We start from the raw sequence: 27,579 nt of genomic DNA on the forward strand, positions 1-27,579 counted from the left end.
TACTCCATTGTGTAAATGTACCATAATTTCTGTATCCATTCCTCTGTTGAGGGACATCTGGGTTCTTTCCAGCTTCTGGCTATTATAAATAGGGCTGTTATGAACATAGTGGAGCATGTGTCCTTATTATATGTTGGAGCATCTTCTGGGCATATGCCCAGGAGTGGTATTGCTGCATCTTCTGGTAATACTATGTCCAATTTTCTGAGGAATCATCAGACTGATTTCCAGAGTGGTTGTACCAGCTTGCAATCCCACCAGCAATGGAGGAGTGTTCCTCTTTTTCCACATCCTTGCAAGCATCTGCTTCCTCTTTTCTGTCTGTTCTTATCTTGAGAGTGTCTCTAAGTACAGGTGCCTGACTTAACTTGCACAAAATTTCTTGCTTATCACTTTCTGCTATATGATAATTAGGGTTGTGTTATGACCAATCAGTCCTTTCTACCTGTAACTCCTCAAAAATGTCTAAGGAAAGTCATGTAGCCTGTGGTCATGTTACAGGTTTAGCTTTCTCTGAACCTACAGGTCAGGTTTCTGGAATTCCTCTTCATGTAAGTGAAACATTCCTAGGCCTCTACCCTAAACTGTAAGTTTGCTCACCCTAGAAATCACTATCCACTCTCCAAGATCTACATAGATCTTCTTCAACAAAAATAAAGTTGAGTTGGCTCACTGAAGCTGATGCCAGAAGTTAATCCATTGGTACTCATGGCTGTCCACACCCAACCCACTCTTTTCTGCTCCCTTTGTCCTTTCAGTTTGGTGAGCAACAACTCCAGAAAAGGGAGGACCTCAAACCCGTAGACAAGTTAAAAAGAAGACAGAGAGAGAATATCCAAATTAAGTAAATAGACATTAAACGGGGAATGGTGTACAAAAAGACACCGAGGAACTATAGAGAATCAAAATAACATTCTTAAATATCCCTATTCCACCAAATTGAAAAACCTAAAAGAAATGGATACATTTCTTAATATTTACCACCTGTTGAAATGCAATCAAGATAAGGTAAGCAATTTAAACAAACCTAGAACCTCTAAGGAAATAGAAGCAGTAATTAAAAGTTTCCAAACCATATAAAGCTCTGGGCCAGATGGATTCAGTGCAGAATTCTACCAGATTTTCAAAGAAGAATTAACACCAATATTCCACAAATTATTCTACAAAATAGAAACAGAAGGAACATTGCTGAATTCTTTTTACAAGGCTACAATTACCCTGATACCTAAACCACACAAAGACACAACAAAGAAAGAGAATTACAGAACATTTTCTCTTATGAATATGGATGCAAAAAATTAAAAAAAAACCTTGCAAATGGAATCAAAGAACACATCAAAAAGATCATCCACCATAATTAAGTAAGCTTTATCCCAGAGATGCAGGAACATTTCAACACATATAAAGTGATAAACGTAATCTGTCATATAAACAGACTGAAAGAAGAAGGAGAAGAAGGAGGAGGAGATGAAGGAGGAGGAGGAGGAGAAGGAGGAGGAGTAGAAGAAAAAGAAGACACATGATCATTTCATTAGATAAATAAAAGGCCTTTGACAAAATCCAACATCTCTTCATAATAAAAAGTTCTGGAAAGACTAGGGATAAAAGGGACATTCCTTGACATAATAAAGGCTATTTGTAGTAAGCTTACAGCCAACGTCAACCTAAATGGAGAGAAATGTATAGAAGCATTTCCACTAAACCCAGGAGCAAAACAAAGTTGTCCACTCTGTCTACACCTATTAAATATAATACTTGAAATCTTAATTAGAGCAGTAAGACTATTGAAGAAGACAATGGATGGAGAGCAAGGGGATATAAATAGGAAAGAAATCAATGTATATTTATTTGTAGATGGCTTGATTGTATACATAAATGACCCTACAAATGCTACAAAAATCTCTACAGCTGATAAATGTTTTCAGAAAAGTATCAGAATACAAAATTAACAAAAAATTAATGTACAAATGACAAATGAACTGAGAAAGAAATCATGGAATAATACCTTGCAAAGATACAGTCCACAAAATTCAAAAGACTCAACAAGCTGAAGTGCCCAAGTGAGGATGCCTCAGTGCTACTTGGGAGAGAGAAGGAATCAATCACAAGTGGGGAGGGAGGGAAGGTCTTGGGAGGGAAAATGGACTGGGTGGGGGAGCAGTGAGGGAGTAGAGGAGAACCTGATCTGATATTGGGTGAGGGAAAGAATGGAAACAGGCAACCTCAGGAATAGGTTGGGGGGAACCCCCAGAATGTACCAGAGACCTGGGAGGTGAGAGACTCCAAGGACTAATAGGGAGAGGCCTTTGAGGAAATGCCTGACAGTAGGGAGAGTTAAGTTATAGAGCCCACCACCAACAGGAAGACAGGACATCAAGTGAGGGATGGGGTTGCCATCCCACAGTCACTCCTCTGACCCATAATTATTCCTGTCTGAAAGAATTACAGGAATGGAAATGGATTGGAGCCTAAGGAAAAGAAGGTCCAGCAACAGGCCCAAAGTGGGATCCAGCTCAAGGGGAGGTCCCAAGGCCTGACAGTATTACTGAGGCTATGGAATGCTCACAAGGCTATGGATCTATCATGACTGTCCTCTGAAGGACCCAACAAGTAGCTGAAAAAGTCAACCAATGGACAGAAGCAACTGGCCCCTGTTGTTGAATTAGGGAAGGCAGAAAGAAGCTGAGGAGAAGGACTTCTGTAGGAGGACCAGCAGTCTTCATTAATCTGCACCCCAAGTTCTTTCAAACACTGACCAAATAGACAGCATACAACAGCTGATATGAGTCCCTTAGCACACATACAGTAGAGGACTTCCAGGTCTGTGTTCATTCAGAGATGAAGCATCTAACCCTCAAGAGACTGGAGTCCCTCTAAATGCCCCAGGGAGTTTAGAGGTCAGGTGGGGTGAGGGGTTGAGCCATCCACGTGGAGATGGGGTGGGGTGGGGAGAAGGTGTGGGATGTAGAGGAGTCAGAGGGTGGATGGCGAGGGGTGGGGAATGGAATATGGAGTGTAAAAAATGAATTACAAATAAAATAAAAAACAAAACAAAAAACCCTTCCATCATAGCCCGAAAAATATTTTGGGTAACTTTAATTAAGCAAGTAAAAACTTGTATAATAAAAAACATTAAGGACATTGAAGAATAAGACTGAAGAAAAATATTAGAAGATGGAAAGCTCTTCCATGCCTGGCTTGGTAGGATTAATATAGTAAAATTGGCCATCCTATTAAAAGCAGTCTACAGATTTAATACAATACCCATCAAAATTCTAACATCGTTTTTCAAAGAAATCTAAAGAACAATTTGAAACACAAATGGCTGAAAAACCAAAGAAATCTTCAGTATCCATAACCATGAGATAAATACAAGTTTAAACTACTCTGAAATTACATCTTATACCTTTCCTAATGGCTAAGATCAATCCAACAAGTGACAGCTCATGCTGTAGAGAATGTGGAGTACGGAGGACGCTCATCCATTGTTGGAGGGAGTGTAAAGTTGTACAGTCACTATGGAAGTCAGTGTGTTGGTTCCTTGAAAGCTACCACTAGATCTACTTCAAGATCCACCAATACTAGTCTGGGTCATATACCTAAAGGTTGTTATATCCTACTTCACAGACACTCATTCAATCATGTTTGTTGCTGCTCTTTTCAGATGAGAAATTGCCTAGATGTCTGTCAAAAGACACAGCGAAGCATCATGCAGTTGTTAAAAGGTGAAATCATGAAATTTGCAGGTCAGTAGATGGAGCTAGGAAAAAAAATCATCTTGAGTCATCAGACTGCCGAAGACAATATGGTAAGCATTCCTTTATATGTGGATGCTAGCTATCAAGTATTTGATAAGCAGGTTAAAATTCACATAACTTTGTTAGGCACAGAGTAACGGAATAGGGGGAAGGAACGATTTCTTAGGAAAGGCAAATAGAATTGATGGATATGACTGTATTGATAGTGGGGACTATGTTGGTGGTGGAGGATCAAATGAGGAGGGAGAGAGAAGGTGGTAAGGTGGGAATACAGAGAGAAATGCTAAAACCAAGGGACATTAGAAGGATCATATGGAAACCTACTGCAATAGAAGCCTCTCAAAATATATGCAAAAAAACCACATATGGAAGACATATAAATGGAATTACCAAATAATGGGGAGACAAAGCCCCAGTGAGATATCTTTAACTACCAAATAAAACTTTCAGTGGCAGGAATTGGTTACATGTAATTGATTTGTTGGTGAAAAGGGCACTATGGAAAACAACTCAGGCTATTGCCAAGGCTATTGGTTGCTCTCCACAAAATGTTGGCAAGGTCCTATTGCTGTAGACAACATTTACACAACTCACCAAAGATGAAGAAATTGAGCTGGTGCCTATCTAGAGCCCTCACCCCTACTGACTTGGGTTCACGATACTGAAAGGTACTCTGCACATTAGCAGGGGAGAAAGGTAAACACTAACCTAGCTACAAAACCTTCGATATACAATGGTGACCTGCCTGCAAGAGGCTCTAGTGTAACAGCGGCATAAAAGGTGTGGGAATAAGGCTTACTCCATGATATTGACCCCATGCCCAATACTGCTTGTATAGTGTAAAATCTGAAACTGGACCTAGAGGACAATCAAATATCATTGTTATGTTAAAGAGATGTAGTAATAAAATAACTCCAAATGTCTTGCTTAGTCATCCTCTGAGATGCTTTCTTTTGCAGTATATAGGACCAGATGGAGAGACCCACAGCTGGACAATGTGCAGAGACTAAGGGACCTTGGAGCACCCAGTTCTAAAGGAGATGTCACCATCAAATCCCTCCCCTTAGGGCACAGGGAACCATTAAAGAGGAAGTGGAGAGACTACAAGGATCAGAGGAAATGGAGGAATTTTCTAAGGAAACAAGGCTTTCTAATCAGGGTAGGACCTATGCACACACAAGTCCACAAAGACTATAGTAGCATGCACAGGCCTTTCCCTCATCTATGCCATATGAAGTCCCAGTTCTGAAAGAGGAAGTAGACACAATTCCCTATCAATTTCTCTGACTCAGAAATTATTTCTAATTTATAACTGTTTGCAAAAGGACAATGTGTTTTATACTGGGTGTATAAAATACACTGAAGGGCAGTCTCCATGCCTAGCAGTAGCTGGTCAGTAGAAATGAACTCAGTGCTAATGTAAAAAGAAAAGCTTAGACAAAAAGCATACTATCTGTGTTCAATAACTACTCCTGGACATGTGCTTGCCCTGGGATGTGGTTGGCATCTAGTGATTGATTCTCTCTTCCACAAATATCAGTTATAAGTATCTTCTTGGTTAGGATTGGGACTTTGTGTCTACTTGTCCTTCTGTGTGTGTGTGTGTGTGTGTGTGTGCATGTGTGTCTCTGTGTGTGTGTGCATGTGTGTGTGTATGCGTTTGCATGTGTTTAAGTGTCTCTCTGTGTGTGTCTGTGTGTGTCTACGTGTGTGTGTGTTTGTGTGTGTGTGTTTGTGTGGTGTGATGCTGTGTAGGTCTTGTTGTCACAGTCTCTGTGAGTGCATATTTGAATCAGTCCAGCTGTAAACAGACAGATATTGAGAGACAAATTCTCAAAGTTGTAAGCATGTCATCTGACACAGCGATAAAGGCTACACCGGTGCAGGTCACAAGCTGAGCACCACGTACCAGGAAGCTGCTTTTAGTTACGTGAATGCACTGTGCACAAATCTACAATAACTATCTGGGACATGTTCTAAAAATATTTGTTTTCTGTTTTATTTTCTATTTTAAAATTATGATCTTTTAAAAATGCAGTTTACAGTTCTCCTATACTCGTCTCCCTGTTAAATCTTCCTTATGGATGAAAGAAACCATGATTATGATAGTGGCCAACTTCCCAAGAATTTTCTCTATGCTGGATCCAGCTCTAAGCATTTTAATTTATCTAAAGTCCATAACAGTGTTATAAGATTAGAGTATATGCATAATATATATCTGCCATTTCTCAATTTTATTAAAATCCTTCCCTCCTCTTTTTATTTTAGCAAAGCATAAATAATAATGGCAGGCATGGTATCTTAAGTTTGAGAAAAGGTTTGGAAGTTTAAGAAAGCCTGGTCTACATAGCAAGCTCAAGGGTAGATTTGGATAAATAGTAAGACCTTGTTAAACAAGGTTTGTTAAATTTCCGATGTTTTCAAATACCAGAATTTTAATTTTTTCCCTCTCCGTTTCAAATATATGTTCTTATCTCCTTCACAGTTTGGGTTTAGTTTGTTCTTTTCTCTTCTTTTATAAACTATAAATTTTGATTACTGATGTAAGGTCTTTGTTGTTTCTAAATGTGTTTATAGATATATTTCATTCTTTTAAAATAATAACTTTCTACAACTACTAATTTACCTAATCAGCATAAGCACAAACAACAATCTATAAACATAAGCCTTTATATCCACAGAGAAGTGTAGTCTCACCTCTCATCAGGGAAACTTCTCTTTGCAACAGATGGAGACCACTACAGAAAAGTACAACCAATCAAAATGCAGTGTTGTGCAGACCAGTCCCAATGGATACATCTTCAAAACATGCTCACACTCAAGGCTCTGGGAACATTGCAGAAAATGGGTAAGACTGAAAAAGGATTAGGGAGTTTGCTCTAAAATTGTGTCTCCTGGTAATATCAGAGGCCACACCCATAAGGTCTCACCAACATGACCATGAAAACATGAGCTTAAAAAGGAGGACACCCATGAGCAGCCAAACTGGACAATGAAAAGCCCTTGAAGCCTCAACCATGCCATAGGCAACCAAGGCAAGCTGGGAGCAGGAGTGGTGGGTCTTCTCCAGGGAAGAGCACACCAACTCGGTGTCCAGTGTCAAATGGTGAGCCTTGAAAAAACATACATACAAGTCATATTATATGAACTTAACAGGTTATATTTATTAATATGTATATATTTATGAATGCATATATATTATTAACACACACATTATAGATACATAGATGTGCACATATACACACACATGCATGCAGTAGCAATTTGAAGGGGACTGGGGATAGTATATGGGAGGGTTTGGAGGGAGTAAAGGGAAGGACGAAATTTAATTAAATTATAATCTTAAAAAAAAAAAGAAAAGAAGGTAATTCTAGGTTGAATAAATGCAGCCTATATGTATGCCTGTATTTCAGACTATTTTCTTAAAATAAATCTCCTAGCATTGAAAAAATAATAATTATTTGAGAGTTTCATATAGTATGTTTTAATCATATCACCCACCCCAAATACAGAACTACCAGCAAACTATGCTCCCCGTCATTTTAAGCCACCAAGGCCAATTTATGCTGCCCAAATATTTTTGGGAGCTTGGGTGTATTGTCTTCTGATGGAGCATGGTCAAATTTACCAGGGCTAAAATGCTTAGAGAAAACCAACTCCCTCTTGCCCAGTAGCCGATGATTGTCCAAAGCTCTGCAGCTAGGGGTGGGATTTCATGCCCAACTCCCATCTCCATGCTCCTTGTACAGTTTTGTGTATGTTGTCATAACCACTGTGAGTTGCTATGCACAGTAACCCTGCTGTGTCCAAAGATACAGCTTCCCTGTAGACAGCCACCGTCTCAGGCTCTTTACCTTTTCCACCTTTTCTTTTATTTAATCTTTCATTTATCCAGTTATTTATTTATTTATTTATTTACATTCCAGATTTCATTCCCCTGCCATACTACTGGTTTTTCCACATCCCATACCTTGCCTCCAACCTCCACAAGCATGTCCTCACGCCCCATCCCCCCCCACCACACCAGACATCAAAACTCCCTAGGGCCTCCAGTATCTTGAAGGTCCACCCTTTCTAATACAATGATTCCCAAGACTTGGGGAGGAGGGAATGTGGAACATATATGCTCCTGCTTCTTAAACCTGCTTTCACTAAGTCCTGTGAATACTAAGAAGTTGTGTTTTATTTCATTCATCTCTATAATCTCTTCCTTACCCTACTCGTTTATTTTCCATCCGTGTGTAACCATTTGTGTTGCTTCCTATACTGTTTTAAAAATTCATTCCATCATGTTTTATGGACATCTTTTCTCCACTATGATATCTGTCTTTAAAAACATAATGAAACTTAATATATCAGTCATGAAAAATGTCCCGTATGTTCTTGAGAAAAATGTATATCTTTGTTCTTGAGTACAGCATTCTGTATATGTCTATTGTATCTAGTTGGGGTTTTTTGTTTTTGTTTTTTCTTCTTCTTTTTTTTTTTATTATCAGTGGAAGCACAAATTGCTACTGCTTTATTTTTTATAAACAATTTTTATTAGATATTTTCTTCATTTACATTTCAAATGCTATCCTGAAAGTCCCTTATACCCTCCCCCTGCCCTGCTCCCCAAGCCACCCACTCCTGCTTTCTGGCCCTGGCATTCCCCTGAACTGGGGCATATAATCTTTGCAAGACCAAGGGCCTCTCTTCCCAATGATGGCCGACTAGGCTATCCTCTGCTACATATGCAACTAGAGATACGAGCTCAGGGGATACTGTTTAGTTCATATTGCTGTTCCTCCTATAGGGTTACAGACCCTTTCAGCTTCTTGAGTACTTTCTCTAGCTCCTCCTGCTTGTGGACGTTGTACATCGTGGTGCGGAGCCTAGTGCGCACCACGATGTACAACGTCCACAAGCAGGGAAGGTTTTAGATCCTTTGTCAAAGATCAAGTGACCACAGGTGTGTGTGTTCATTTCTGGGTCTTCAATTCTATTCCATTAATTTACGGTCTGTGATTATACCAGTTGCTTTTGTTTTTTTTTTTTTTTTTCCACAATTGCTCTGTAGTACAGCTTGATTCCACCAGAGGTTCTTTTATTGTTGAGAATTGTTTTTCTATCCTGTGGGGAACTGCAGGCTGGTCACCAGTTGAGCTGAGGTCTGAACCCTGATGGTCATAATTCACCTACATGACACGGTAGGTGTTCCCTTATGCTCCTGGAACTCAGGCCCCTGCCTAAGATACCACCTCCCACAGCCCCCACAAGAGAAGCATGGTCAGCAATCATGTAAGCAATGGCCCAAATTTCTGACCTTTAGGCTAAACTCCTCCCCAGTTACCTAGCAACACTGAAGACCATAAAAAGGGGTGCTCAGCCCCCAGCTAGTTCTCTTACTCTTTTGTTCCTTTACCTCACTTCTCTCTCCTGTTCTCTTTCTCTTTGCCTTCTCCTCTCCTCTCTCTTTTTTCTCTCTTTCTAACCTCCCCCCTCTCTCCTACCTTCTCTCTTTCCCCTGCATTTCTATAGTAAAGCTCTTAAACCATAGTCTCTGCTTCTTCAAGTCCTGCTGTGCACTCTGGTCAGTGTTGGGAACCTCTTCCCCTATTCCCTCTCTCCTACAACCATGGTGGCTTTATCAAAGAGGTTCTGGAGGCATCTCTAGGCAGGGCTGACCCTTGGCCACCCCCTGAAGAGTGGGATAGAGGAATGCTCACCCAGGGTTGAGTAGATAGGGTAGGTAGCAGCCCTCTCATGCCTGACTGACCAGAGAATAGGGAAACCCTGGGTGGGGCATGTGCCTCTTTTCCCTTCCCCCACTTTTCCTCAGGGCCCTCAGGCCCCTCCCCCCTTTATTTTGTTCCCAACACTATCCTAGGTTTTTTGTTATTCCAGATGAATTTGTAAATTTCCCTTTCTAACTCAGTGAAGAATTGAGTTGGAAGTTTGATGCAGATTGCATTGAATTTGTTGATTGCTTTTGGCAAGATAGCCATTTTTACTATATTGATCCTGCCAATCCATGAGCATGAGAGATCTTTTCATCTGAGATGTTTGATTTCTTTCTTCAGAGACTTGAAGTTCTTATCATACAGATCTTTGACTTCTTTAGTTAGAGTCCAACCAAGGTATTTTATATTATTTGTGACTATTGTGAAGGGTCTTGTTTCCCTAATTTCTTTCTCAGCCTGTTTATCCTTTGTGTAGAGAAAGGCCACTGACTTGTTTGAGCGAATTTTATATCCAGCTACTACACTGAAGCTGTTTATCAGGATTAGGAGTTCTCTGGTGGAATTTTTAGGGTCACTTATATATACTATCATATCATCTGCAAAGAGTGATATTTTGACTTCTTCCTTTGCAATTTGTATCCCCTTGATCTCCTTTTGTTGTCTAATTGCTCTGGCTAGGACTTTGAGGACTATATTTAACAGATAGGGAGAAAGTGGGCAGCTTTGTCTAGTCCCTGATTTTACAGGGATTGCTTCAAGTTTCTCTCCATTTAGTTTGATGTTGACTACTGGTTTGCTGTATATTGCTTTTATTATATTTAGGTATGGGCCTTGAATTCCTGATCTTTCCAAGACTTTATCATGAATGGGTGTTGGATTTTGTCAAAAGTTTTCTCAGCATCTAACGAGATGATCATGTGGTTTTTGTCTTTGACTTTGTTTATATAGTGGATTATGTTGATGGATTTCCATATATTAAACCATCCCTGGGATAAAGCCTACTTGATCATGATGGATGATCGTTTTGATGTGTTTCTGGATTCAGTTTGTGCAGATTTTATTGAATATTTTTGCATCAATATTCATAAAAGAAATTGGTCTGAAGTTCTCTTTCTTTGTTGGATCTTTGTGTGGTTTAGGTATCAGAGTAATTGTGGCTTCATAGAATGAGTTGGGTAGAGTACCTTCTGTTCCTATTTTTTGGAGTAGTTTGAGGACAATTGGAATTAGGTCTTCTTTGAAGGTCTGATAGAACTCTGCACTTAACCCACCTGATCCTGCGCTTTTTTTTTTGGTTGGGAGACTATTAATGACTGCTTCTATTTCTTTAGGAAATATGGGACTGTTTAGATTATTAATCTGATCCTGATTTAATTTTGGTACCTGGTATCTATCTAGGAAGTTGTCCATTTCATCCAGGTTTTCTAGTTTTGTTGAGTATAGACTTTTGTAGTAGTATCTGATGATGTTTTGGATTTCCTCAGGTTCTGTTGTTATGTCTCCTTTTTCATTTCTGATTTTGTTAATTATGATACTGTCCCTGTTCCCTCTAGTGAGTCTGGCTAAGGGTTTGTCTATCTTGTTGATTTTCTCAAAGAACCAGCTCCTGGTTTGGTTTATTCTTTGAATAGTTCTTTTCCTTTCCACTTGGTTGATTTCAGCCTTAAGTTTGATTATTTCCTGCTGTCTACTCCTCTTGGGTGAATTTGCTTCCTTTTGTTCTAGAACTTTTAGGTGTGCCGTCAGGCTGCTAGTGTATGCTCTCTCTAGTTTCTTTTTGGAGGCACTCAGAGCTATGAGTTTTCCTCTTAGGAATGCTTTCATCATGTCCTATAAGTTTGGGTATGTTGTGGCTTCATTTTTTTTTAAACTCTAAAATGTCTTTATTTTCTTTCTTTATTTCTTTCTTGACCAAGGTATCATTGAGTAGAGTGTTGTTCAGCTTCCACATGAATGTTGGCTTTCTATTTTGTTATTGAAGATCAGCCTTGGTCCGTGGTGATCTGATAGGATACACGAGATAATTTAAAATTTTTTGTATCTGTTGAGACCTGTTTTATTGTATGGCCAATTTTGGAGAAGGTACCATGAGGAGCTGAGAAGAAGGTATGTCCTTTTGTTTTAGGATAAAATATTCTGTAGATATCTGTTAAATCTATTTGTCTCATAACTTCTGTTAGTTTCAATGTGTCTCTGTTTAGCTTCTGTTTCCAGGATCTGTCCAATGATGAGAGTGGGGAGTTGAAGTCTCCCACTATTATTGAGTGAGGTGCAATGTGTGCTTTGAGCTATACTAAAGTTTCCTTAATGAATGTGGATGCCCTTACATTTGGAGCATAAATATTCAGAATTGAGAGTTCATCTTGGAAGATTTTACCTTTGATGAGTATGAAGTTCCCCTCCTTGTTTTTTTGATAACTTCCAGTTGGAAATAAATTTTATTTGATATTAGAATGGTTACTCTACCTTGTTTCTTCAGACTGTTTGCTTGGAAAATTTTTTCCAGCCTTGTACTCTGAGGTAGTGTCTGTCTTTGTCCCTGAGGTGGGTTTCCTGTATGCAGCAAAATGTTCAGTCTTGTTTACATAGGCAGTCTGTTAGTCTATGTCTTTTTATTGGGGAACTGAGTCCATTGATATTAACAGATATTAAGGAGAAGTAATTATTGCTTCCTGTTATTTTTGTTGTTAGAATTGGAGTTCTGTTCTTCAGGCTGTCTTCTTTTAGGTTTGTTGAAGGATTACTTTCTTGCTTTTCTAGTGTGTAATTTCTGTCCTTGTGTTGGAGTTTTCCATTTATTATCCTTTGAAGGGCTGGATTTGTGGAAAGATATTGTGTGAATTTGGTTTTGTGGCAGAATACCTTGGTTTCTCCATCTACGGTAATTGAGAGTTTTACTGGATATAGTAGCCTTCGCTGGCATTTGTGTCCTCTTTGGGTCTGTATAACATTGGTCCAGGATCTTCTGGCTTTCATAGTCTCTGGTGAGAAGTCTGGTGAAATTCTAATGGGTCTGCCTTTATATGTTACTCGATCTTTTCCCTTACTGCTTTTAATATTCTATCTTTATTAGTTCATTTGTTGTTCAGAGTATTATGTGTCAGCGGGAAATTTCTTTTCTGGTCCAATCTATTTGGAGTTCTGTTGGCTTCTTGTATGTTCATTGGCATCTCTTCCTTTAGGTAAAGAAAATTTTCTTCTATAATTTTGTTGAAGATATTTACTGACCCTTTAAGTTTAAAATCTTCATTCTTATCTACACCTATTATCCTTATGTTTGGTCTTCTCATTGTGTCTTGGATTTCCTGGATGTTTTGAGTTTGGATCTTTTTGCATTTTTCATTTTCTTTGATTATTGTGTCCATGTTTTCTATGGAATCTTCTGCACCTGATATTCTCTCTTTCGTATCTTGTATTCTGTTGCTGATGCTCGCATTTATGATTCCTGATTTATTTCCTAGGATTTCTATTTCCAGAGTTGTCTCCCTTTGGGTTTTCTTCATTGTTTCTACTTCCATTTCTGGATGGTTTTTTCAATTCAATCAACTGGTTGGTTGTGTTTTTCTGTAATTCTTTAAGGGATTTTTGTGTTTCCTCTTTAAGGACTTCTACCTGCTTAGCAGTGTTATTCTGTATTACTTTAAGTGAGTTATTAATGCCCTTCTTAAAAATCCTCTACCAGTATCATGAGATATGATTTCAAACTCCAGTCTTGGTTTTCAGGTGTGTTGCGGTACCCAGGATTTGCTGTTTGGGTGTACTGGGTTCTAATCATGCCCAGTGGTCTTTGTTTCTGTTGGTAAGATTCTTTTTTTTTTTTTTTAATTTTTATTAGGTATTTTCCTCATTTACATTTCCAATGCTATCCCAAAAGTCCCCCATACCCACCCCCCACTCCTCTACCCACCCACTCCCCCTTTTTGGCCCTGGTGTTCCCCTATATTGGGGCATATAAAGTTTGCATGTCCAGTGGGCCTCTCTTCCCAGTGATGGCCGACTAGGCCATCTTCTGATACATATGCAGCTAGAGACACGAGCTCCGGGGGGTACTGGTTAGTTCATATTGTTGTTCCACCTATAGGGTTGCAGTTCCCTTTAGCTCCTTGGGTAATTTCTCTAGCTCCTCCATTGGGGGCCCTGTGATCCATCCAATAGCTGACTGTGAGCATCCACTTCTTTGTTTGCTAGGCCCCGGCATAGTCTCACAAGAGACAGCTATATCTGGGTCCTTTCAGCAAAATCTTGCTAGTGTATGCAATGGTGTCAGTGTTTGGAAGCTGATTATGGAATGGATCCCTGGATATGGCAATCACTAGATGGTCCATCCTTTCGTCACAGATCCAAATTTTGTCTCTGTAACTCCTTCCATGGGTGTCAATTCTAAGATTCTTAAGTTTGCCTTTTGCATGGTAATCTCTGGTGTTAGATGTTCTAGTTGTCTCTGGTTGGAGCTTGTTCCTCCTGTCATTCTGTTAGCCTCTGTCAGCACTCCTGGGAGTCCAACTCTCACCTGTGTCCCCGTGGTCAGAGCAGTCTCTGCAGGCAAGCTCTCCTCTTGCAGGGAAGGTGCCCAGAAGTCTGGAGCTCAGATCTACCTCCTAAGTCCCGGGGTCAGAGCCCTCCCTGGAGGCCGACTCTCCTCTGGCAAGGAAGGTGCCCAGGAGTCTCTGTCTTGGCTCTGCCTCCTGGCTGAGGATGAAGGCCCGAAGGGACCCTGTCCAAGGAGCTCTGTTGCTTCTGCCACCCACATGCTCTCCTGTGTAGACTGGTCTCAGTGATGCCAAGATCCTTGGTGTGCTGGTGCCTGCCCAGTTCTCATCCAAGATGGCACCCAATAAGGAATCCCAGCCTCTGTTCGGGCAGGGTTCCCTTGTCCCTGTTCCTTCTGGCATAAGACCCTTTAGAATTCTTTGGAACAGATGTTGTGTTCCACTCACCAGTAATCCTAAGATCCTGGGCTTTCTAGGGTGCTTACAGGATCTAGTTGGTTTATTGCTGCATCTCATGTTTCTATATTTCCCTTTTTCCTAGTTACTGAGAGTGAGATGTTTATTGCTTCCAACTCCTAATTTGTTTCTCCAATGCTACAATTTTTTTTTGGTTTACTTATTTTTTAATCAGTTATTAGCTACATGGTTTTCAATCTTACACTTTGTTTCTTTGGTATATTGAACCCTTTATATGATGAAAATTTATATTTTTATACTGGAACTTTGAACTTTTCTATACTGTCCTCTCTTAAAAGACAGTTCTATATTTTTTAACTCTATTTTGCTTTGAAGTATATTTTGTCTATTTTACTTAGTATCTTTATGTTCTCTTTCAGCTACTATTTGCATGTTATATTTTTGATTCTTTTAGTACTGAAATATTTATGTCTTTCATCTAAAGCAAGTCTCTTGTAGTTTGTACATGTTGAAGAAAACACTCTACTTCAAACCACTGCATTTTACCTAGAAACTTCGGCCCATTTATATTTAAACAAGTTAGTGATTGGTGAACATCTGCCTTTTCCACTCTATTCTTTACTTATGGCCTGCATTTCTTGGGTCCCCCCCCCCCGCCTTCCACATCATTTTCTCCTTCAGTGTTTCAATAGTTTTTCTTCAGTGTTGAAATGTTTAAACTCTTTTTGTATTTTCTTTTGTGTACATGTTATAGCTGTTCTTTTGGTTATCCAAGGAACACATATACATTGCCTAGTCTGAATTTGTAGCAACATGTCTTTGGTAATACATAAAACTCTGACCCTTCACAGCTCTGTTTCCTGTATCTTCTAGTTGCTGATGTCACAAGGTCACAATTATATTCATAAAGAATATGCTTCAAATCCAGAAAGAAAATAGCGCCAAAAGAACCTTTTCATTCCTCCATAAGTCACCTCAGCTGGGCAGATCGCCTTAATGGAACAAGATGTATCAGGCATAGCTGATACCTTTTCCCTCCTTAGCTCTGATCAGAAGCAGCAATTGGAAATCAGAACAAGATCTTTGATATTTGCAAGAGATCATTTTTGCACAAACTGGCTCCTGTAAACAGGGTGTAGTGTACTTCTAGAACATAGTCTTCAGTGGGCTGGGCTTAGTGGATACACAGCTCTCACTGTGCTAAAGACTGAAATTGAAATGAATTACAGCTGTTTTAAACTTCTCCTAGATTTTGTAAGCATTCAATAGATCCCAGATATTAAAAAGTAGTCACGCAAGACAATGCTTTTGTAGCCATTGGCATGGGATGGTGGCACAATTCTGGTGCTTCTTATTAATGCTTTCCAAATCTTATTTACTGAGAAAATGTAGGTGCAGAATTAATTTGCAAAATGACATGAATAAAAAAGAAGGAAAGAAAGAAAAAGAACAACAATAACAACAAAGATTGAAATAAAATTTCCCAAGTGGTGCCTGTTTGCAGACATTTACATAAAAATATTGACGGAAGCAGGCAAATATCATTTTGTCCAAATGAAAGAGTAAGAGAGCAAATGAACAAAGCGTCAATTCAGTTTGTAATGTAGGCAAGTTTACAGATCTTAGGTTTTTTTTTTCCAATTTTTTATTAGGTATTTTCTTCATTTACATTTCAAATGCTATCCCGAAAGTCCCCTATACTCTCCCCCCACCTCCTACCCACCCACTCCCACTTCTTGGCCCTGATGTTCCCCTGTACTGGGGCATATAAAGTTTGCAAGACCAGTGGGCCTCTCTTCCCAGTGATGGCTGACTAGGCCATCTTCTAATACATATGCAGCTAGAGTCATGAGCTTCGGGGTACTGGTTAGTTCATATCGTTGTTCCACCTATAGGGTTGCAGACCCCTTTAGCTCCTTGGGTGCTTTGTCAGTGCAAATGCAATTCTGGCTGACAGTGCTGGAATGGCCTCTTTGGTTTCATGAGGAACAGGAATCATCTTCATGGGGCCCTAGTCCACAAGCGAGACAGTATCCACATAATGACCTGAATGCACTACACTGGAGATCTCAATGGAGCAATGTGACAGAAAACAGAGCATCCAAGACACATCTCAGAGGTTTGTCTCCAGCCTAATTTGCCAGCAGTGTGTATTCTCTTTCTATATCTGTGGGAGTCTGTTATTTGCATGGGAGTTACAGAAAATACCTTACCATAATGAGCAATCTTTCAAGGAAATTGTAAATGAATAGTTATAACAAAATATACAAAGTGAAACATTATTTATATGTAATTATGAATATTCCTCTAGTATTGTGTTTGTATACCAACTGTGTACACCAAAAGTTTAGTCTCACATCATTTGGAGATGGTGGCATGGACATACATCTTGAGCTATGAGCAGTTTGAAGCAGGAGAATTGTTAGAGCCAGTACAAAGTTAGACCCTGTCAGATAAAGTGGGTAATTTATTGAAAACATTTGTTTATATTTTAACAGCCCTTCCTATTACTATTTGGATAATAAAATTTTAGGTATTCTCCATATTGGCAGCTAAAACCAAGCAACTAAGCAATAAAACTCCAGCCAGGCAGAACTGAGTTCTTTGAATTCTGTTTGATTATGTGTTCACAGGGCAGACAGTCTCTGAAATCTGATTAATCAGCTCAAACATACATGAAAAAGGATAGCAGGAGATTTCCCAAATCATTCAGTGTTCCATATTTTCCTAATAGTCTACAATTGGATGCCTATAATATCTATCTATCTATCTATCTATCTATCTGTCTGTCTGTCTGTCTGTCTGTCTCTCTATCTTTCTATCTATCTATCTATCTATCTATCTATCTATCTATCTATCTATCTATCTATCTATCATCTATCTTTCTAACTATCCTCTATCTCTATAATTGAATGCCTATGATATATGTATAATAAATATAATGTATATGTTGTGTTAACTCATTCTGAAAATATTAAAATATACATGTCTTTTCAACTTGTTAATTCCCAATCAAGAAAAAAAACATAATTGTTTTATTTTAATTGTTCTTTAAAGATAACATGAAGAATTTTGGAGACTGCACTGAATCTTAGGTTTACAGTATAGTCAACATATTTCTAGGCAGGTCTCTAGAACACTCTTTAGCTTTAAAATGGACACCCTGAAATGTAACTCTATAGCCCCCAAATAGGAAAATTAACAAATCCTTTCCCTCCCGAAAACCATATAACACTACTCTTCTGAAACATCTTCCTGCAGTACACGGTCACTGCTCAAAATAAAGGCTCACTTGCAGAAACAGTGTTTTGCTATGTTAAGCCTGAAGATGTTCAAGACTGACAAGTCCAGGGCTGGGAGCATAGCTAGTGGTAGAGCACCTGCCTAGCATGAATGATGCCTCAAGTGCATCCTTTAGCATCATGATCAACAATGACAGCTTCCTTATTTGCTACAGCATATCCTAGTTGCTAAATACCAGTTGCTCATGAGATAACATGCTTGAAAAGTCAGGATCCAAATTACTCTGGGTTTTACATGGATTTTCTTTTGTTTTTGACTTTTTTCTAAAACATGTCCACATTCATACAGTTGATCAGGGTCTTTTAAAATAATTTATTCTCAGGTCTGAAAGTCATATTTACATTTTCAAACTGCAATTCAGCTTCTGTGTGGACCTAATGTCAGTGGAGCCTTAGCTCATATGCTTCAAACATCATTTGTAATAAGCAGAGGGGTGGACCAAGCTAAAAGCCTACTTGCTCCCCAAATGGAAAGTGTGCAAATGGAACAACCCCCCAGAGTGCGTTTCCTTGCTCTCCTCTCTCCATTGGTTTGGAAATTGAAGTCATAACATTAGCAATATACCACTGAGCACAATGTGTATGGAGACAAATTGGAGTAGATTCCTTCCTGATTCAAACAGGAATCATCTGTAATGTAAGACTGAGAGACTTGGTTCTGCCTTAGCAACATCAAACAAAAATTAGCCATGTGGAAGCACAGGCCACAAAAGCATCTGCCTCCTCTCCTATTACATGAGTTGAGATCTTTCCTTTCCCACCTCAATGACACAGAATTTTTGCAAATTAGATGATTGTTATATACAATCAACCTCTGTGACTTTACAGAAACCATTTTACTTCATCTCCTTTCCACTCTGTAAACAGAGCTGAGTTCTTGCAGCTCATTCACACAGTTCTGAGACTGTCAAGTCTAATAATTTTGGACCAAGTAAGCCAGGTTAAAATGGACATAAATGAACCAAACTTTCAATCAGATGCGATAGGAGCCTACAGTGCTATGGGTTCATTGTAATAGAAACTACAAGACCTTAAAAGGCTCAGAATAACCCAGACTAAAATATCTTGGGGTCTTTTTCCATTTTAAAGAGAACTGGATAATTCTGTGTGGCTGAAGACTGACAGCCTAATGGAAAGAGAGAAATCTGCAGTTTCTCACCAGGTAACTGCATTAGCGACAAACCCATAATACTGCCTGTTAGTTGAAAGGAGCATAAAGATCCTTCTGTTTTCATATGAGGAACCACATTCATACAGCTTTTTACCCAATTACACTTAGCCACTGCTAAATTCAGTTATTGGAAAGTACTTTCTACTCTGTATTTAAAAAAAAAATAATGAGAAATCACATGGATGCTGACTTTTGTTGTAATTATGCTATATATATTAGCAAAAAGTAAAAAAAAAAAAGCTGTCTTCAATACAGCTCCCTCTCATTGCCTCCCTCTCATGAAATACCTATAGGATATGATATTGTTGTCTAATAGCATCCTGAATATTTCTGCATGGATTTCTCATGTTTTTCTATTAGTTACATTGGTGGCACAATGCTTGAGTGATCTGACAATTTTATGTTTCATAGTAACAATCATTTTGGATAAACAATAGTAAAAATGCATAGCATATTATACACAATTGGTGTATTACATGAACTCTTTGCACATCCATATACACATATGATATATAACTACATATTTTCACTTACCAGAATTAAGAGGCAACTTGAAGCCAATTTGGTGTGCTCAGGGATGGTAGAAAACACTGACAAAATCAAGCAACCAAACACAAGGAGAAAACTGCAAAATAACAGAAGAGAAGTTTGATGAGAACTGTGCAGAGCTGTCCCTAAAACAAATAAAGCACCAGATCCCCATGCACAGGTCTGACCTAAATAATTACGGAGTACTTTAAACATCAGTGTGCACTAGGGTATTTCATAGTAACGGGGCTCTTTTTGCAACTTAACTCATGAAGACATAGTTGTAGGTGTTGATTACTATGTGTGTTGTGGGGTGTGTGTGTGTGTGTATCTGTGTTTTGTGTGATACTGCATTTAAATGTTAACACCTAGGAATCTGTGAATTTCCCCATACAGCTCCTCTGCCAAAAGGAACCCTAAGCAAGACTGAATTGTGGTTTTGCTCTCCTATCTGAGAATGCAGACTCTCCTTTCAAGAAGCAGAAAAATCCCTGTTTGTCAAGTCTGCAAAATACCAGACATTGTACGTTATGATTGCTAAGTGCCCATTGTCATTGTATGACAGTGCTTATGGAGTCTAATTTATATATTTTATATTAGTAGGAAGAACAGGAAAACAGATGAATTTTCTCTACCACCCGTGGACTTTCCAGCTCTACAGTCAAAGCGATAGAGGAAAGGGCTTGAAGTTCTCTCTCCTCATATTTTAGTGACATATATTAGAAGTAATGAGCAAGGATTTTCTATTAATCACTGTAATGATGTTTCTGTAAATACGGGACTTCTAGGGTTGAGGAAGGAGTAGGGATGAGTGATGAGCTCTCAAGAAACATTTCAAATAAAAGGGAAGTCTGTTCAAACCTGAAGCTGAAATGCAAGCTATCAAAACAAATCAGAACCAAGACTAAATCTCACCATTACTGATGTCCAGCAAGCTCATTCTATAAGGCCTTCCTTATTACAGAGGAATTAAACTCCACTTCCTTGTGGCTTGTACCAAGACTCAGAAAGTCCATTTACCATGCTAGACTCACAGTTCCCAGCACTCTAGTCAAGGATTGGATAACTATGGCCTCAGCAAGGAGTCTGCTTCCTTATGCTTCTTTCAAAATTGTTGAGATTTTTACGTATAAGTATTTTTTATTGAAAGGAAATTGTTCTCTCATACAATACATCCCAACAACTGTTTTGCTTCCTTCCTCCTTCCAGCTCCCTCCCACCTCTCTTTCCCCCCAGATCCACTCTCACTTCACTTCCAAAAGAGCAGGCCTCCAGGAGACAACCAAATATTACTAATCAAGATATAATAAGAAAGCCAAAAGACCTCATACAAAGGCTGGACAAGGCAACCCAATTGGAGAAAGAAAGTCCTAAGAGCAAACAAAAGGGTAAGCGATATAGCCACTCCCACTGTTAGGAGCCCCGAAAAAGCTCCAAGCTATCAGTTGTAACATACACAGTGGGCCTGGTGCAGAACTTTCTGGCCAGGTGCATGCCATCTCAACCTCTGTGAACCCATGTGAAGCCTGCTTAGTTGATTCAGTGATCTGTGTTCTCCAGTGTCCTCCGACCCCTCTGAATTGTACATGTTTCCACCCCCCTTCCCTGGATTTCATCCTTTCAAATCCTCATTCTTCCCTTTTAATATCTCCTGTGTTAGCCTCAACCCCTCTCAAATCCATGGCCTTTCCTTCTGTAAATATATACGATACACACACACAAACACACACACACACACACACACACACACACACACACACACACTTGTGTGTGTGTATAAATATGTAACACACACTGCATCCATTTAAGTGTTGCTCATATGTATATCTGTTTAGGACAGATCACTTGGAATTGGATAACCTATCAGGTTAACCCTTAGAGAAATTGCATTTCCTCTCCCTCAGCAGCTGCTGACTGTCTATAGTTTTTCATATAGGGGCAGGACTTGTTATATGGTGACAAGTTGATTGGTGTTTCAAATTTTCATTCCATCACAGTGAAGCAAAACATATCAATTGCAGGTCAGTAAACATATTACCTAAGGAACCAGGTAGCAAATATTTCATCATGTTATTCTGACTGTCATAACTACATGGTTTTACACTTGTAATGTGAAAGCTGCTATAGACAACAGACCAGTGTCAATAAAACTTTATTAAAAATAATTGTTAGTGGCATATTTGTAGTAGAACCTTTATACCCAAGACTCTGGGGACATTGTGCAAGGGAAGACAGAAAGGCTGTAAAAGCTAGAGTGCTAGAACACCTATTTGCTGGATAGTGTATTCTAGATATGAGAGGCACACCGTATCCACGAAATCTTAACAACACAGTTCCCTAAACAATACCTGAAACCATGTCAGTCAACATTCCAGTGTTTCAGAAGGCCTACTCCTACGTGAAAACTATAGGCAGTCAGTGGCTGCTAAGGGAGGGAAAACCCATTTTCTTTAGGACTTAATTCTCTAATAGGAATAGGTTATCCAATTCAAAATGAAAATGAGGGCCAGCTGTTTAAAAGTATTTAATATTTAATGATGAAGAAAAGAGAGTATGAAACACAGTTGGACAGTCTTTTCAATGTGGGTCTCCAGGAGAACACAAAGGTTGCATGTCATGGGGCTGAACCTGAGGTTAAAGGAGCTTTCCTGGAGACAAAAACAACCCATCCATCCTGATGGTACAAATGGAGCTAGGGAGAAGAATTATGGGGGTAAAGGAATACTCTAGTGTGAGGACTGTATGAATCAGGATGAGACGCAAGTATGTGTCCAGTTTTCACTAATTCATCAGTAAGATGGAGTTAATGAATACCTGCAAGCTAGCTCATTTGAGATGAGGCAAGAGTCAAGGAGAGCAGTCCTATAAATCCATGTCTCTGTACAGCAGACATTTCAGTCCAGCAGAAAGTGTATATTGAGTATCTTAGTATTGAAGACCATATCAAGACTTTGAAGTTCACCGATCAACTGAAGGGTCTCTCCATAGAGGAGTTGGTACACACAGGGAAATGGACAAGGGATACACACAGGGTGGTAGTGAAAGGCAGAAGAAAATGTGCACTTCCTGTTTGAGATGATCTGCAAGAGGGATGTATTAGCATGAAACATTTACTAGAGGAATATATCCCAGAAGGAAGTACAACACAAGAAAGATTCAAGCCTGGAGAGGAGACGCTTCTAAGGTAGATTTTGTATTTAGTTTAGTAGTTATGAAAGATCTTGTAGATAGTATAGATGAACTTAGAGTTCCGAATAGCATGCACCTCACTACAGCACAGCTCCAGACTCTCAACCCAGTGCTTAGCCATATTCTGTTGTACAACTCCATCAATTTTTATTCCATGAAACAGAGGGAAAATAGTTTTCTCCACAGTATCTATTTGGAAGTTAAAAACAAGTAGGGGCAGTGGTGGGACACTGTCTGTCTGAGTGTCTTGATCCATGCCGATAGGCTTCTGAGGGTTCTATGCATGGAACTTAGGGCATTTTTGAAATGAGTAGGAAAAAGGCTGATTTTAGTTTTCACTATGATGAAATTACCAGTACTTCCCAATTGGTTATTCAAAAATTACAGATGTTGTCATATTACATTTTATACCATAAATAAAAAAATCATAATCATTTCATCTTGAATAGTGATTTTTGTAATCATTATTTCCAGATTATGGCAATAGTTAGACCCTGGCTAGGGGCTATTTTAAATGCATTAATAATAAAGCACTAATAATAATTAATAATATACATTAATAACATAATGTATCAATATAATATGACACAATATAACAACATAATAATATAATATAATATTATTAATAATGATTAATAATAAATTAATGTCTTGCCACATGACAAGCATGTTTGATACTTCAACCCTTGCATTTTGACATAATTTTATCTTTTCTAATTATTTATATTTAATGTATTTAAAAACATTCTGACAAATGGCTTATAGGTTTAATTAGTCTACTGATGTATTCATAATATACTTATACACAAAATTAAAATGGTAATTTTAATGGTGACAGGTTATGAAGGTAGGGTTGTGAACTGGACAATGGCCTTATTTGGTAGCTACTCACGACTTACCAAGGAAATCTCATTAGTGGTCAGCTTAAAGCTACTATGAGATAAATATATTCCTTCAAAATGACTCCATAGCAGCTTCTGTCCTTTATTTTATCTGAAGCATTTCTATTTTGTTTCAGATAAGATCCATGCTTATCCAAACATTTTTTTTTATCCCAAGCTTCTCATTTGGAAAGCACTGATTATTTTAAGATGAGAAGAGTATTTATGAGAAAGTAAATATTACCAGTCTCAAGGCTGCTCTGTGTAGCCAAGAAAAGTACCATCAACTTTTTATGTTAGCTAATTAAGAATCAATTTCTGGGATGTAATTTAGCAAGAAGGCTGAGCTGAGAAACCCAGGTTCTTGTTTGAACAAATGATGCCCTGATTCCAAGGCATGTGCTTTCAGAGCAGGTGCACTTAGCTGGAATTAAAACAGCATGCAAATATAGCACTCAGAAAAGCTTAGCTGATGCTCTGCCAAAGGAACCTTAGCAAATTACATTGTTATCATTCTTGCACACACACACACACACACACACACACACATGTATTTACACACACATGAACATATACACATGCACACACACATGTATCCATGCATGCACAGGCATGCACACACACACACACACACACACACACACACACACACACACACACACACACCTAGTCATTCACAAACAACTGTGAATGTTGCAGTGAAGAAACTAGACACAGAATGAATATCTGACATGGAAATTTCACAGGGCTTCAGCAAGGAGGCTTTGCTGATATTGACACAAATATACATTTCTCCCCAGAATGCAATCTGCTGCAAGTATTTTGGTGGACTGTCAGTTTTATTGAGAAACCTTTGGAGGAGAGGAGATCATTAAATATTACATGATATAGGGTCATGGGATTAAAATAAAGCACTCTAATGAGAGACACAGAAATACTTAAGAAATATAGACCTTAGGAACCGTTTTCATAAAAACAATTAACCACAGTTACACTGCTTCATAAAATTTCAAGTATTGCCATGTTGAAGTGGGCATTTTAGTATATTGTATGGAAGACATAAATGTTGGTATGTGCATCAAAGATTATGATGTCTAAAGCATGTGTGCTGGTATTGGTTTTAGTGACTTTAGATGATCCTCTTGCAACATGCATTAGCATGTGAAATTGAAGCAGTCTAATGAGCACATTGGCAGGACTAAGGCTCAACATTTGGCTCTTGCATCCTAAATTTATCTGTCTTTATATAAATTTAGTGCTCTGTGAAATATCCTTGGTACATAATTTTTCCATGAAAGATGTCCAGTTTTCACCTGGAGTCTCTTCAAAGCACATCTCACCCTCCACTGCAAAGCAACAAAACCGTAGCGTGACGTTTTGGTGTTTTTCACAGTGAAACACTAAGGCCTATGTAGTAATACTCTAATACAATGATTACTATAAACTCTGTGAAGTTCTACCATGAATTCTGATATGTTACATATTGTATGTAGTATTAAAAAGCAATCGAGAGATTGGGGGACTAGTGCTTTTGACTTTGTTATTGTGTTTCTGAAGAAGGGTCTGGAAAATGTAAGCAAATTAGAACTTTGAAAATCTATAAGCAATTCAAAAAGCTTTCTATCAGAGCAGAGGCTACACTGTGTACATACAGTTTGGGACATGCTTTGGATGAAGCTTGCTTCAATGATCAATGAATCCTTGTGATCAGAAGGTTCTCAGATTGAGTCTCTCATTCCCCAAAGTGGTTATCTTTAAGCATCCCTGAAAGACATTTGTTCAGTTTCTCTTTGAGTCCTTCCAGGGTCCTGAACCTTTATGCCCACTCAGGCCTGCAAGGCACAGCTCTACTCTTGGAAAACTGCTTCCTCAGTGGGCTCAACTCCATAGAGAACCTTTGACATTGGTTCTTCAAGCTCACAACTACAGAAAGCATGCACTCCTACCTCCCCCAGAAAGCTCATCATACACTGAAGGATGGCTTTACTCTAGTTTCCCCAGAGGTTTTCTGACTGAATATACTGAGACTGTTTTTGTCTACTATTCATAGGAAACAATGTTCTGATCTCGTAACCCTCTCCTCACTGTGCCTTAAATATACCCACTGTGTTACTACATCCCTTGATGTTAGACTGACATTGTGAGACCCTCCAATGTAAGCAAAAGATCTGGCATTCAGTTACCAACATGAAATAGCTCCATCTCTTGCCAGGAAAATCAAGTTCAGATTTTCCACTCCCCAGATAATAGCAAAACTCTGGTTTCAAAATGCCCACCTAGCTTAAGGACACTTCAATTTCTGTCTCTTTGCTACCAATTCACAAAACCTGGAGTGAACCTGAACACTCTTGACCTGTATCCTGAGAGTACACCCACACTGGTCCCTAACGTAATTACTTTTTACTAAACTATGTTTGATTTTCTGCTCTTTCCTTGAAAAAGAATAATGAGCATTCAACCAACATGCTATGTTCTGAGAGTTTCTCAGTATTTTACATTGAATTGGTTCCTTGAGGCATCCCATAAGACATTCTTGCCAGTATTTTATTGCAAAAGATCTCAATATTGCGTCCGGAAAAAACAATGATGAGGTTTTGGTATGAGACAGCGATTTTTAAATATCATCGCCTTGACTGTTAGGATGTTTAGATATGAAACTAAATTTTATGCTAATAATGGCCTATTGAATTATGAACGAGGATGTGTATGATCATGGATGCCCTTTGTTTCTTATTTCTGTCTACTTTCCTATCGATACTTGATCCTCCCTGCAGTGTACCTGTCTCAAATATTTAGAGACTTTTTACCAGACTCTGTAGACTCAGACAGAGTTTGTACCCTCATAGAGTTTCTGTTTCAGTAGGAAGTTAAACCTTTTGTTGTTTTTACCCATTTACAGTGTGTGTGTGTGTGTGTGTCGTCTGTCTGTCTGCCTGTCTTGTCAATATTCTTAACTGTTTTCTCTATGAATTAGGCAAAGCTCAGCTGAATGACTAAGGGTGCAAGTAAAGAAGATGTAATTTCACCCGCCTCCACTCTTTGAAATGAGAGTGTTAGCGCAGCTTAGAGTTCCCTTCTTTGTTAGGTGTCAAGTACAACCCCCATCTCCAACTTGAATTAAATTCAAGTGAAAAGATTTTGCTCACTCAGATTCGAAAGTTTTCACTTCTGCTATTTTACATATCATTATGCTATGTTATGTTATCTCAATTCATTTATCCATTGGACGATCTGCCAACTCCCTTTACTCAGAATCTTTACATGCCTGATGCTGTCTTCTGGAATTTTCTCCCAATGCTGTGTTTGTCTCTGGGGAAGGGTCCTGTCATCCTGTTTAACTTTCTCTTTCTATTCCTTAAGCACATTATAAAGCCCATTTGATGGCTTTACTGAAATGGAGACATTTTCTCTCCTCTATTACTCTGCCACAGCGAGCTGCTAACCCTATCCAACTGAAAAATAAGCGTAATTTAATGTTCTTGCTCTTGGCAAATTTGTGTTACTTTCTAGAAATCACAGTTACCCTTCTGAATTTATTATAAATTAGAGCTTAATATTCTATCTGAAGCATTTCTAGGAATTGCTGTTGAACTTATCAGTATGCAGAGTAGAGCCCCACTTGCTTTTATTCTTTTTTGTTTCCTGATGATCAGAATTTCCTCCTATCTTTGATCACTTGGAGCCCATTACATTTTTACAGGATTATTAAAAATTATTAATTCAAGTAATTTATTATCATCTACAAATCTTCAAAACCTTACAGTAAAATAAAACTTGGGCCAGAACTACGAATGCACATGTAGCTGACATTTTAAACCATTTTATATTTTCATTGTATTGTAGTCACATTTAAATTGCTTAAGTTTGGAAAGTCATGATGTCATTGGTGGAAAATTAGGGCCAGGTTAGGATTTAAAGACCTTAATTTCTCTATGTGATCATAACCATGATGACAGCCAGTAGTAGAAATATTTTCTCCATTCTTATTATTTCCTTCCATAGAAAAGACCACATATGCTAATTTAAAGGGTTGTTTCTTTTGAAAAGTCTTCATTTTTAAAGCCCCCCTTATTTTGAATCTCTCTCCCTCTCCCTCTCCCTCTCCCTCTCCCTCTCCCTC

The 27,579-nt window shown here is 38.7% G+C and overlaps 1 protein-coding gene across 1 annotated transcript in view; it reads right to left on the minus strand.

The window, feature by feature from the left end:
* The window catches only part of Kcnq5 (potassium voltage-gated channel subfamily Q member 5), a 596,471-nt gene that overhangs the window by 178,717 nt on the left and 390,175 nt on the right, over positions 1–27,579 (minus strand). Inside the window, exons 2-3 of the mRNA XM_021158603.2 lie at positions 19,396–19,486; positions 10,057–10,105 (exon numbers count right to left, since the gene is read on the minus strand). Coding sequence (XP_021014262.1) covers positions 10,057–10,105; positions 19,396–19,486 — 140 coding nt within the window. The remainder of the gene's footprint in view (positions 1–10,056; positions 10,106–19,395; positions 19,487–27,579) is intronic.

Source organism: Mus caroli, chromosome 1, assembly GCF_900094665.2.
Source record: "Mus caroli chromosome 1, CAROLI_EIJ_v1.1, whole genome shotgun sequence".
Classification (NCBI taxonomy): Eukaryota; Metazoa; Chordata; class Mammalia; order Rodentia; family Muridae; genus Mus; species Mus caroli.